Source organism: Rana temporaria, chromosome 13 (genome assembly GCF_905171775.1).
Source record: "Rana temporaria chromosome 13, aRanTem1.1, whole genome shotgun sequence".
Lineage (NCBI taxonomy): Eukaryota > Metazoa > Chordata > Amphibia > Anura > Ranidae > Rana > Rana temporaria.
Window position 1 is genome coordinate 93,146,828 of NC_053501.1, and position 14,853 is coordinate 93,161,680.

At 39.8% G+C, this 14,853-nt stretch overlaps 1 protein-coding gene across 7 annotated transcripts in view; it reads left to right on the plus strand.

The window, feature by feature from the left end:
• CADM3 (cell adhesion molecule 3) overlaps positions 1-9,993 on the plus strand; it is a 620,371-nt gene extending 610,378 nt beyond the window's left edge. For all 7 annotated transcript variants that reach the window (XM_040333870.1, XM_040333865.1, XM_040333867.1 and 4 more), the window contains one exon: positions 9,543-9,993. In XM_040333870.1, the coding sequence (XP_040189804.1) occupies positions 9,543-9,661 (119 nt within the window). In that variant the 3' untranslated portion in view covers positions 9,662-9,993. The remainder of the gene's footprint in view (positions 1-9,542) is intronic.
• Positions 9,994-14,853: the final 4,860 nt, after the last annotated feature.

Genomic DNA, 14,853 nt, shown 5'->3' on the forward strand with positions numbered 1-14,853 from the left:
TGATGTGATCATTCTTCAAAAAAAAACTTTTGGAAAATATTTGAAGATCCGTGATGTGCTGGCAAATATGTACAATGTTCTGTCCCTGTCTCCTAACTGTGCTCCTGCATTGTCACTTTGTTGTAATGGCTTCCAATAGAGTACGTGGATATACTGTATCTGCAAAGAAGCTGCAGGAGATCAGCAATGAATGAGCAAAACAAGTATGCATAACAGTTGTTTGGGATACACAGTGCTTTAGCAAACTAAATGTGATTTATAGAGGGCTTACAACTACTTTAACGTGCCATCCAAAAGTTTTCTTTGGATTTGGATAGTGAGGAAGGGTTATATTCTCTGTCTGCTTTCTATTTTTTTCTGTGTCCCCATTGGGGAGATTGTCTTTCATTTTCTGTCCATTGTCCATTCTGTCCATTCAAGCCATCACTGTTATGCCCCGTACACACGATCAGGCTTTTGCCCGGCCAAACTAACATCGGAATTCCGATGGAATTTCATCGGGGTAAAAGAGAACATGTTCTCTATCTCAACTCCGATGGAATTCCTCTGAAAAAAGTCCGATGGGGCATACACACGGTCGGAATTTCCGATGGAAAAAGTCCATCTGACTTTTTCCATCGGAAATTCCGATCGTGTGTACGGGGCTTTAGCAGTAATCTTGTTGTCACTCTCATGCTTGAATTCCTCACACACCAGCTGGCCATACACCAGTAGAATATTATTTTAACATTTGCGTAGCAGTTCAGAAAAATTCTGTTAGAGCATTCACACAAAAACAAGAACATGGCCATGGGACTTTAAATGAGGCTAAACACTTATAAACAGTTACATGATTACAAATGTATTGCATAATATTAAAATTCATATTGACGATTTGATAGACATAATAAAATACCAACAACAAAAAAAAGATATATTAAGCTGATTCATAATAAGTAGTCATAATAAACATAGTAAATTCATAAAAGTTGTTAATGTTCGTATAAATAATGTTTAATAGATACGTGATTTTGACAGATGGGAATGCATACGTTCAAAATTCATAACGATCTAAAATTCCTTGACATCCTATAACTCTACACGTTTCGTGGATTAATTTTAGATGCAAAAAGTTATAGGTCACCTTCAAGGGAAGGGGAGAGAGAAAGAGTCTAGCAGTTCTGTGGGGGATAACCAAGGAATGTCTACCCCGGGGGCTGTGGCGTAGTGACCCACACAGACCTCAAGGACAAAACGGAGGGCGAAGCAAGGTTTCATAATAAGGAGAATCCATAGCTTGTGTGTATAGATGATGGCACAATAGGCCAGCAATATTATGTAAAGATCAGTAGTAGGGAAGAAGGTTCACTGTGTCCACCAGTCAGAAACAGCAAAGAGCATAGCTGTCAGAGCATTCGGTAGTGTCATTATGGGCTCTACATATTTCATATGAAAACCTGAAAATTTTCTTTCAATTACAATGCCAGTGTTTTGAATCCTATGCTCAATTTCGGGATTCCATGCACATCACAGTAAGTAAAGTTTATTTTTAACAAAAAACACAATTACGGTTACAATTTTGTTTATTCAAGAAAAATTTCCCTTTCTTATCATATGATTTTCCTCATTGGTATGGTCAAATTTGAGTATAGCCTCGAGTGTGATTAGTTATTAATAAAATATACGTGCCATCATCCAAATAACATATAGAGAAATTGGACCAGGTAATGGCATGGTGGCGGCTGCTATTACGCCTAAACCAGTGGTCTCCAAACTGCGGCCCGAGGGCCGAATGTGGCCCTTTGCTTGCCTTTATCTGGCCCTTGGAACAATATTCAATTGACTGAAACCAATGATGGGGCACCATTCCATCTACTACTACTGACACCCTCAATGAAGTACTAATCTCCTCATTGATATCAAGAATGGGTCACTATATCTCTCATTAAAACCAATGATGGGCACTGATGCCAAGGCATTTTCTACTTTCACTGGGCACAGTCCGGCTCCCCTAAAGCCTGGAGGACAGTAAACTGGCCCTTTGCTTAGAAAGTTTGGAGACCCCTGGCCTAAACCAATAACAATCACCCAGGAAAGGAGGAGTATTTTGACGGACCGTCTTGGTACTGATAACAAACAATTAATTAACCTCCCTGGCGGTAAACCCAAGCGTGACTCTGGGTTGGTTTTCAATGTTAGGATCGGTATCCCCGAGTCACGCTCGGGGTGGACGTGCAGCGGGGCGGCTTACCTTTTGCTGGATCCACAGGCAAGTTACTCACCTTGTCCCTGGATCCAGCGATGCCACCCCGCTGTGTGAGCGAGCGGGACCTCCTCGCTCGATTCACAGTCTCCCCGTGTGCCGCCGATCTCCGTTCCCTGCGACGTTACGACGCACGGGAGCGGAGAACGGCGCCAAATTCAAAAAAGTAAACAAACACTTTACATACAGTATACTGTAATCTTATAGATTACAGTACTGTATGTAAAAAATACACACCCCCCTTGTCCCTAGTGGTCTGCCCAGTGCCCTACATGTACTTTTATAAAAAAAAAAAATTTCATTTCTGCCTAAAAACTGTAGATTGTCCAAAAGTGTCCCTTTATGTCAAAAATGGTTTTAGATCAGCTAGAAAACAGCGATAATAAATTATAATCACTTGCAGAAATGTGCGATAGCGATTTGTGGGGAAATTCGTCATAAAAAAAAAATAATGACAGCGACAATTCTGCAACTGAGCACATTTCAGTGATTTTGAGTTGATTACATTATTGAATAATGTTTATTATAATTATATTATTATTTGTTATAATTATTTATAATTATTTATTATATTATAATTTATAATTTTGTTTTAAAAAAAAAATCATACCCGGGATGCCTACAAGACTCTTGCTTGGTCAGATTTAAGTGAGTTATTTCTAAAAATTACAGGCCTACAGTATAAAAATTTCCTTGCAAAATAATTGTACCGCTTTTGGTACGTAATTCCAGACAGAATCATACCACCAGGGAGGTTAAGTAAAAAAAATATTTACTACACATAAAATAATACAGGATTAAAAACACATAAGCCAGACCCCACAATGAATACAGCAGTTGTTACTAACGGGTAACCCCGTGAGGTGTCTGTTGTGGCGGAGAATGGCCAAAAAAACCTCTACCGGTTTCGCGGGGAAACCGCTTCTTCAGGAGGAATATCTGTGTAGTGGATAATACAATACAGTGACTAACAGAACATGATTTACAATAAATACATAAAGATACGTAATATATAAACAGATTGCATAAAGTCATTGTCAGTAGCACACAAGTCTGCTCACCAATTTGAAGCCATGGACAATCCGAGGGCTCACCAGAAGACTCAAATTGGTGAGCAGACTTGTGTGCTACTGACAATGACTTTATATAATCTGTTTATATATTACGTATCTTTATGTATTTATTGTAATTCATGTTCTGTTAGTCACTGTATTGTATTATCTACTGCACAGATATTCCTCCTGAAGAAGCGTTTTTCCCACGAAACCGGTAGAGGTTTTCTTGGCCATTCTCCACCACAACAGACACCTCACGGGGGTTACCCGTGATTGTTATTGGTTTAGGCGGTACTAGCAGCCGCCACCATAGCATTACCTGGTCCAATTTCTCGTTGCTATGGTTGAAAAAAAAGTTAATATACCTCTCTTGTTTCAAAAAATGAATGTGTGTTATACACCAAAAAATTGGAAAACCCACACCAATCTATAACAATCCCACTTAAAATAATTGGAAGTGATTGCAGTGCTGTGCACACAATAATTCATACTTCAAAATAAATATCTATTTCATAAATTCATATCACATGCCAATCAGTTAAGTAAAAATATTGTAAAAATATTGCATGTGAAAAATATGTAAAAATAAACTCCAAATCCCTTAAGTGTTCTTATTACAATCTATTTGTGCAATAAATACAACTTTGAACTCATAAAAGTCCATAAAATTCACTTAAAGTGGATGTAAACCCCCAAAAAAATCTTGCCACACAGAGTTAATCCAGCGCTGAGCAATCCTCTTTTAATGTTCAGTGAAAATTAACAGAATTCCAGATAAAAACTTGCCAAATTATAAAGTCCGTTTCTCTGTTCTTGCTTTGTGTTACAGGTTATTTACATATCTAGAGCTTGGACATGTTTATCATATGTTATATGTTATGTTATGTTTATCATAATATGAGGTGATCCAAAGTTCATTGTATATTACCAGGATATGTAAATAACCTGTAACGCAAGGCAAGAACAGAGAAACGGACTTTATAATTTGGCAAGTTTTTATCTGGAATTCTGTTAATTTTCACTGAACATTAAAAGAGGATTGCTCAGCGCTGGATTAACTCTGTGTGGCAAGACTGGGCACAGATGATAGGGAATCTTATACTCTACAAATTTTTGGGTTTACATCCACTTTAAATCTCCAAAAGTGCTCACTGGGGGAAAAAATATACAGAGACAGAATAACAACAGGAAAATCAAGAAAAACGGCTGAGGGAAGGAGGTTCTCACACAAGATTTGACGGTACGTGACACCATCCATCATCCCTTTGGTGTTCTTGGGGGTCATAGGCAGCATTCCTCCTCCTCCAAACATGGTGAGGTGAGTTGATGCCAAAGAGCTTGATTTTTGTTTCATTTGACCACAACACTTTCACCCACTTCTCCTCTGAATCATTCAGATGTTCATTACCAAACTTCAGATGGGCCTATACATGTACTTTCTTGAGCAGGGGGACCTTGCAGGCACTGCAGGATTTCAGTCCTTCACGGCATAGTGTGTTGACAACTGTTTTCTTGGTGACTATGGTCCCCACTGCCTTGAGATCATTGACAAGATTCTCCTGTGTAGTTCTGGGCTGATTCCTCACTGTTCTCATGATCATTGACACACCACAAAGTGAGATCCTGCATAGAGCCCCAAACCAAGGGAGATTGTCAGTTATTTTGTGTTTCTTCCATTTGTGAATAATCACATCAACTGTTGTCACCCTCTTACCAAGCTGCTTGCTGATGGTCTTGTAGCCCATTCCAGCCTTGTGTATGTCTACAATCTTGTTCCTGTATCCATGGACAGCTCTTTGGTTTTGGCCATGGTGGAGAGATTGGAATCTAATTGATTGCTTCTGTGGACAGGTGTCTTTTATACAGCAAACAAGCTAAAATTAGGAGCACTCCCTTTAAGAAAGTGCTCCTAATCTCAGCTCGTTATGTGTATAGAAGGCACCTGGGAGCCAGAAATCTATCTGATTTGATAGGGAGTAAATACTTATTTCACTCATTAAAAGGCAAATCAATTTATAACTTTTTTGAAATGCGTTTTTCTGAAGATTTTTGTTGTTATTCTAGCTCTCACTGTTGAAATAAACCTACCATTAAAATTATAGACCGATCATTTCTTTGTCAGTGGGCAAATGTACAAAATCAGCAGGGGATCAAATACATGTTTCCCTCACTGAATATGAAATCTTTCAAAGTGCAATTTTGATATTCCAGTGTTTGCTCAGTGCTTAGTAATTCACACCCCTTGAGATTGTAACTCAGCAGATCTCTATGCCTCTATATTTAAAGTTTAGCATTAGGCACATTAGGGTCCAGCTTTCCTCCAAGTCACTCTCTGACTCTTGAATTGCTACTGTCCCAACGAGTTTCGTCCAGTGAGAGACTTTTCAAGTGGATCCTCTTGAGAGCACCTCTAGAGATTTAAGTGGGTTTTATGGACTTTTTAAATGAATTCGTTGCACAAATAGATTGTATTTAGAACCATGGGGGATATGTAGATTTGCAGTTTATTCATGCATATTTTTTATATGCAGTATTTACTTACCCATCTGGTGTGTTATATATATACATATTAATTAGATTATATTTTACAGTATAAATAAATTATTGTGTGCACAGAGCTGCAATCAGTTACAATTATTTTATACGGGATTGTTATAGCTATGGTTAAAGACCGTCATCAACTTTACACCATTAACTATGAGATAAATGAAAGAATGTTTCAAACGCCATTTTTTCTAACCAAATTCTACTGTTGTATGGCCTGCTTTCATTATGAAATGTCAATGAAGATAATGATGATACTGTAGTATTGCCTATTTGTCTGTTGGTTCACACCCTACTGCTCATACATTTTCATGCATTGACGCACAGAGCGTCAAGGCAAACCATTCATTTTGAATGGGCTGTTAAGACACCTCATCTCATGAAACATCTCATATTTTTGGTAGTGCAGCACACCACAATGCACAAAGTATTCATATTTTTATGTTATTAGTGAAGTGCATTTTTTTAATGCTTGATTTTTTGTGTATTCGTTTTTCTGTGCATTGGGTTACCACAACACACTTGCATTGATGAGCCTTAACTTTATTACTACCCACCTAATATTGAGTAGGTCCCCCTTTTGCCACCAGAACAACCCTGACCCATCAAGACATGGACTCCATTAGAGCTCTGAAGGTATGCTGTGGTGTCTGGCGCTAAGTCATCAGTAGCAGATCCTTTAAGTCCTGTAAGTTGTGAGGTGGAGCCTCCACAGATCGGACTTGTATTTCCAGCACATCCCATCTGGATTGGATTGAGATCTGGAGAATTTGGAGGCCAAGACTTTGAACTTGTTGTGTTCCTCAAGCTATTCTTGATACCTTTTTGCAGTGTAGCAGGGCACATTATTCTGCTGAAAGAGGCCACTGCCATCAGGGAGTACCTAACCATTGGTCAGCAACAATATTTAGGTAGGTATGTGTCAATTACCATCCACCGCAGGACCCACGTTTTCCCAGCAGGACATTGTCCAACGTTCGTGCTGACTCCACACTTGCCTTTTTCCCCATATCGCATCCTGGTGCTATCTCTTCCCCAGATAAGTGATGCACACACACCTGGGCCATCCACACGATATAAAAGAAAATCTGATCTATCAGACCAGGCCACCTTCTTCCATTGCTTCGTGGTTCAATTCTGATGCTCACGTACCCATTGTAGGCACTTTTGGCTGTGGACAAGGGTTAGCATGGGCACCCTAGCTGATCTGAAGGTAGACAGCCCCATATGCAACAAACCATGGTGTCCATTTTTTTTTGCTTTTAGCAAATCAACTTCAGGAACAACATGTTTACTCGCTGCCTAATATATCCCACCAACTTTTAGATGCCATTGTAACAAGATAGTCAATTTTATCCACGTAAACTCTGAGTGGTCATAAAGTTGTTGCTAATTGGTGTATGAAACCAATCAGCTTCCAGGTCTCTTGTCATAGCTTAATTAAAGGAGATTGTTTGGCTGGGCTTCTCGAATGGGTCATAGGAGTGCAATTCACTTTGCAATTCATTTTGCACTCCTGTGACCCATTTTCAGCAGAAAGCGGTCTGAAGTCCGCTGTCTGCTGACGTCACTGGAATTAGTCCAGGCACCCCGTCATGCCGACAATAAAGTCTGAATCTGCAAGGTGCCTGGACTGATAGCCGTCTCAGCCTCTCAGTGAGCCGCTGGGAGCCTGAGATGGCTGCTCCCCACCCCTCCACAGCTCAGCGCTCCAGTGAGCGTGGAGGAGCAGAGTAGGAGAGCTGCTGATTGACAGTCAGCAGCTCTCTGCTCAAGAAGGTGAGAGAACCAAGCTATTGGTGCTGTTCGATGGCTCGGTTCTCAGTGCAGAGGCAGCAGGGGACAGATGCAGAATCGTTCCAATGCTGCATCCACTTAGGTAAGTATGATTATGGGAAAAATGGATTCCCATACTTGTCTTATTATCTAAGAAAAACTGTCCCAAAATAGTAAAATATATATTTTTTTATTTAACTGTATATTTCTTCCTACCACCAAAGAAAGACCCCAAATAAATTCTCCTGCTCCTGATGATAGCAGTGATACCACATATGTGTATGTTAGTTGTTTTCTGTACCTGTAGTACAGCCCAGAAATAATAATGCATATTTTGCTTTTTTTTATCCTACCTAAAACACACTGACCCTGACACTAACTGACGCTGATACTAATTAGAAAAAAAAAATCCTGTCCAAAAATACCGACCCCAACATTTGACCCTAACACTAACCCTGGGGATGACCTAGATCAAACCTTGATCTATGTATTTTTATTATTATTATTACTAGGGATGTCCCAATACCGATACTAGTATCGGTATCGGTACCGATACCGAGCATTTCCCCCGAGTACTTGTACTTGGGGGAAATGCTTTGATGCCTCACCTGATACCTGGGCAGGCAGCGGAGTTGCAAGTCTTCTCCCCCGTGCTGTCTTTCCCCCGTGCTCCATGTTGTCTTTTCCCCGTGTTGTCTTTTCCCCATGTTGTTTTTTCTTCCGTGCCATCTTCTCCCCCCGTCCGTGCAGTCTTCACCCCCCGTCCGTGCAGTCTTCTCCCCCCGTCCGTGCAGTCTTCTCCCCCCGTCTGTGCAGTCTTCTCCCCCCGTCCTTGCCATCTTCTCCCCCCGTCTGTGCAGTCTTCTCCCCCCGTCCATGCAGTCCTCTTCCCCGTCTGTGCAGTCTTCTCCCCCCGTTCGTGCAGTCTTCTCCCCCCATCCGTGCCGCTCTCCCCCCTCAATTTGTCAGGATGGAGAGCGGAGGTAGGAGCCGCTAAATCCAGCTCCTACCTTTTCCGAATGAACAGAGTCAGTTATCACTGACTCTGTCCATTCATATAACTGAGCATCGTAACCTGTGTTTAGATGCTTTAGTTTATGAATGGAGAGGAGCTTTTCTCCATTCATTTTAGCTGAGGCTGCTGAGAAAGGGACTGTGGAATTTATGTCCTTAGTCCCTTTGTAATCGGTATCGGCGAGTACTTGAAAAAAAGTATCGGTACTTGTACTCGGTCTCAAAAAAGTGGTATTGGGACAACCCTAATTATTACTATTATTATTATTATTATTTTTTCTACACACACTTTTTTTTCTATCTCTGTAAGGACAGTGAAAGATGTATCTGTCTCGTCCATTCACAAAAGCAGAAAACATGGGGACGGGCTTTACAGTTACTGATCACTGTAATAGCCAATCAGAGGCTATCACAGTGATCAGGTGCTACGGAATCGGACGTTCCGGGTTTCGATCGTTAGAACGGGGCTCTCAGTGAGACCCCGGTCTCCGTGCTGGGAGCCTGAAGTGCGTTGCAATCCCAACACAAAGGATTATGCGCAAATAAGTGGCCCCCTCAGAAAAAATCTCAGTCCAGTGAGGCCGTATAATTACGTACAGTCGGCGTGAAGGGGTTAAACAAGCTGAATTTAGAAGCTGATTGGCTAACATGCACGGCTGCACCAGATTTTGTACTCTCCAGTTTTAGCAAATTAACCCTATTGTGTTACTGTGTGTTGCAGTAGCATGCATTAAAGTGAGATTTCAACCACATATTACAGCATGCCATGTGGTCAAGCTCTAAGATAAGGTATATTATTTAGAGAACAAATAAAAGCCTTACTGTATATGCTATAATCTCCCATCTTTTGCTAGGAAAATTCGAGGATGATAATGATGATGTTGCAGTATTGTCTATTTGTCCGTTTTCAGGTACCTATCTTACTCATGAAGCCAAGGGATCAGATGACGCACCCGATGCCGACACAGCCATCATCAATGCAGAGGGCGGACAAGGCGGAACCGACGACAAAAAGGAATATTTCATATAAGCCTAACTCCTCTTCCTGATAATGTAACAACGGCAACAAGATCAACAAATAAGTTAACATCGGAGAGAAAAAAAACAGGATTAGGAAGAACAAATTGATACCAATGTTCGGCAACATGTGACTTGGATGACTCTCTTTCTCTAACGCAGGGCCAAAAACAGGATGAAGGGGAGAGAAAGGGACAGTCGACTGAGAAATTGTGCTTCTTAAACAAACTTGTACAAAAGTTATTACTAAAAACTCTTTAAAAGGTTAAATTGCTTGCTTAAATCTACATATCTTCAGTGAACGCACTATTCTAACAAAACAAATAATAATCGTGAGTTCAAATATTTTTCGTTTATTTTCATTTACGATGTGTACAAAGTTTTATGTTTTTATTTTTTACTTTGGAATGTTGGGAATTGGGTGGGGTGGGCGGGTCAGCGGGAGAAAGCATATTTAAATATATTTAGTGTTTTTGTTTTTTGTTCTTTTTTCAGGGTAATTTAAACAGGTAGGATAGGCATTTTCTAGAAAAGAGTGTTATACGTCAGGAATACTTGAAGAGCAATTTCTAAGGTGCCACAATTAAAGCTTCCATTTAAAGACCTGTAATAGCTACGGCTCTCATGATGATCCCTTTTTTGCAGTCGGTGGCGGCTTTTCGTTCTGGCTCGAGAAAAAGGTTAAATGACCGTGTTGGCACTTGAAGAATGAGAAGTTAAGTGAAACACTGGATTGTGGGAAGCTATGTCGAGGGAAGAAAGGTGTAGCTCCCAGTTAAGTCCCCCTGCTCCCGTCATAGTGGGGGGGGGGTAAGTGTCCCTAACCGAGTTTGCTTATGCTAATCAGGGTCTCGGTTTCGCACAGGAAAAAGAAAAGGCACAGTGTTATTTGTTTAGTGTCATAAATGTTTTTGCTCCGTTTAAATTTTTTTGGCATTAGTCCAGTCTGAAAACAGGTCTTAATGGAAAATTTTTGTATGGTAACGCTAATGATCGGCCAATCGAAATATTCCGTACTGGAATGCTATGGCAAATGAGCTACCATCATAATTGCTGGTTGAGTTTATTGGAACATTTTGATTGGCCAGTCAGTCAAAAAAAGGAGAGAAGTGGTACCTTTGGCCATATTTACCACATAAATGCCTCATTTGTTGTTTTAGCAGCGTGGACTCCATTTTTCACAAAACTGACTGCATTATTCATCTGGAAGAGTTACTGATATTAACCAATAAATCTCTGTATAATGTCATACTCTGTATGTACCAGGCTTGGCATAAATTACTATTATTATTTTAATTGTTTTTCTTTTTGCTATGTCGCTGTTGCATTGTCCATCCTTTTATAATGTTGCTTCATTCACAAAGATCTTTATTTATTAACATGGCACGGAAAGCAACGATGTGTAGTAATTAATAGCAACTGATTCCAGCGCTTAGAAGAATACAGTTTAGACTAGTGAAAGCTGATTTCTGATCGGTTGCTGTGAATTCTGCACTTTGCATATTGCTCTCTGCCATACTAAATAAAGGCTTATTTACATCAGACTCTTATTCACTATACAAGTGTCTATACATGTTATGAGAAAAGTTTATAAGCCAGATCTCATTGATATTATCCAGCAAAAGGGCTTTGCTTATTAGCAAATGTACAAGTGTAAGCTGGAAAGGAAATTATTTCTGAAAGTAAATTGGTTGCTGTGGCTTACCATATGTTCCTTTCTTGCGTCTTTGTATTGCATGTACCATGGTTGACCATTATCCAATCATTGCATGATAACTGGAACCTATCCTGCTTTCAAACACAATCATCTCACCTCGAGCCCTGTAAGACTTACTGTTGATTATTGGGTTCAACAAGTAACAGTGCAAGAAGTAGATTGCAGTACGGCATAGTATAGCAACCAGTCAGAATTATTCATTCTGATTGCCTGCTATGTGATACTGTGCAATTAGCACTTTCACGTTTGGCTGTTTATTGAATAAAACCATAGAAATTCACTGTTAGCCTGAGGCGGGGTCATATTTACTTCTAACAGACTGTTGTTGGCACAGTAGTTAAACTTCCAGAACTTTAAGGACTGTTATCACTAGCTTTGTATGCTCCAGCCTTCCCATTCAGTATCCCTGTAGGTTGTTGTTAGCTCCTCTTGGATCTAAAATTTCTAGTCCAAACAAAAGCCACCAACATATGGGCACAATAAACTGTTAATTGCTTCAAAAAGTTCAAGGGAAAGTGGTCTGTATGGGTTATATTGGCAATACCTATCGTGTGGCTCCTGTCACCACTACCTAGAAGTTTTAAAGGACCAAAGTTACCTGTCACAGCTGAGGCTTCTTCCGACACAGAAGGCTCTGTAAAGCTGTTCTAGTTATAGGAACAAGGATATCTCTGACGCTTTGCTATGTGGTTTACCCACCTCAGAGCTAGCACAGATAACAAATGTCAACATTACAGTCTTTGGCTTCAGAAGAGAGTCTAATTTTAGTAAGGTAACAGCCATCCTGACAGGTTCTCTTGCAACTGCATTGCCTAGGTGGCCTAATAGTTTTGCACAGGGAAGAGTTTGAACCCTATCAAGTGGTTATAGCTGTATTTCTGCTATTCGCCCTGATGACCATTGTCATTTACACAGAACGTGAGGGGAAATCCAAAATGTTTAAGGCTGTCTATAGAACTGGAGACAAGGGGAAATCTTCCAACCGTGAGACCTCACTTTGGGGATATTTCCTTTTAACTTTCTTTTGCATCTTCAAGATGGGAAGTGAAGGGAGATCTCCCCTGGACATAGCTTTCCCTACGCTATCCAAAATTAAAAGGAAATGTTTTGGTTATACATATATATTTAAATATGGTCCCAACCAAGGACATCATTGACACTTGTAACTCAACCATTGTACATCATTCCACTGAGAAAAAAACAGGATTGAAAAGGACTGGTGGAAATGAAAAGTGCTATTGTTGACTAGAGCCATCAGTTGGATATTCATTGTTCATGCTCCAACCCATTCTGCATTAAATCAGTTGGAACTTACTAGTTGTCATTGTCAAAACACACACTTTTTGTTAGGCAGGTTTTTCCCATCTGAATTTGTTTGAATTAGTTACATGAACATCTCAAATGAGATACTTTTTCACAAGATCCATATGCTTATTCGGCTCCGCATCCACATGGTTCCACTCCTAGTCCTGTGTCCCACCTCACAACTCCTTCCATAACAAGATGCTAATACCAAAAATTCCATGTATCTCATAAAAACATGTGACGGTAGTAACCTATTTTACCCTTAAGGTTTACGTAAAGAAAAATCTCATTCTACAGTCTGCCTACCCTGCTGATGTAAAATCCAGTATTCAAAACTCCTTGAACATTGTATTTGAATGTCTTGGAGGAACAGCTGCTGTGATGACCAGTCATGTAATCAAAGACCTAAGCATGAAATCGCAGCTGAGGGGAGGATCAGAACTTTTTTCTCTTCTTGTGTCCAAACGAAAATGCTTGAAGGCTGCTGAATGATGCTATTTCACATTAGGTTGGCTTTAACTAATAACAGTTAAAACAAAATGGTTGCTCTGTTTTTCAGCATAAGAATTTTCAGGCAAAGAAGAGGGGAAATGTTGCTTGTAACAACCATTGAAATTACATATTTCATGTATAAGCTTAAATCTGACTGGCTGCCATTGTACGCTCTAGCCTTACTGTGAAAGATAACTGTAAGCAGAAGTTTAGTACTGCCCTACCTTTTTGGAGACCAGTTAGAGTTAGCTTTCCATTTGCATGGCCATACTAGATATTTTCCATCTATAACCTGACATTAGATTGGTTGTCATAAATCACAGTGATCATAACATTTTGTTCCATGATATTCAATAAGTAAATGTGAATTACAGACGCTGAAGTGCTGCATTAAAAACCATATATACGTTTTGGTATATAAAATAAATTGGACTGTTCATTTGGTATGGTTGTTAAACCATAGCAATATATTCTTTTCCTGCCTATACACTATGTACATTTGTTGTTTTCATAAAACTTATACCTCAGTATTATCTCTTCCAGTACAGGCTTGCTTAAAATGAAAGAACATCCAAAATAGATTTTCTGGTTTTGAATGGACTTTGGTGTGTTCAGTCTTTCGCAATCATCGTCATACTGTCAGAGATCCAGGAAGGAAGAACAAAGCGCTGCACCCCTCTTGTCCTAATAGTTTATTCAGCTTTTTGCTGGAAGTTGAACTCTGGGCAAATATAAAATCATATTTTAAAGGCTAAGTTCACATTTTTAAGAAAATTGCCTATGCAGGGCATGGGGACCTAATAGATAAAAAAAAAAAAAAAACAGTGCAACTGAAAAATGTATTTGCCCTACCACTTTTCCCCCACTCCCTGCACCCTATGAGAAAGAAGGTCAATTGAGACACAATCAAATATATTGATATGAGCGTTTATGTGCTTACATAACTGTCAACTAATCAGGTTCTGATACAGTGCTATCAGTCTAAAAATGCTTGCAGGCACTAGGAACGGGCCTGCAAGAGAGGAGAGCAGGGAGATGCACCTTATTAGTGTGGAGATGCTCCTTCGTCAACACATTGAAGTAAAGAAGGTTACCAACCCATAGCTGTTCCGCTGGAGTTCAACTTGACCGTTATACCATTAGCTTAATTTTTAGAGCAATATTTTATGCTGTTGAAATGGGGGGGGGACAGAGCTGTTGCACTATCCAAGATCCCCAATCCTCCACAGATTGGTATTTGACTGAATGTACCACTTCCGTCCAAAATGGGGAGATCTCTTTTGTTCTAACCAGTTTTCTGGCTTTTATTTTGGGCTTTGGAGTTAACTAACCACTTCCTGTCCACCCTGTACTCCACAAACTTTTTACAATCTGTTTGCTCTTGTTATGCAGCAAATATACAGTATAATATACATATATATGGTCCAGGTGCTTCCCAGTCAGTCTGATTTGCTGTTCTATATTTGTATGTAGATGAAGAAAGAAACATGGCCGCTTTTATGGGTTAAAAGAGCTTCCTGCAGGGAGGAGACTCCGATATATATGGATGCGTGTCTAAATGACTGTGCTGAATGTAGTTCACTATATGTTTGTACCTTTCTAAAATATATATATCTCTATATACTCAGTCTGTGAAAATACATCTTATGGGAAGCTTATGGATTCTAATATGGCTCATTATTTTGATGGGT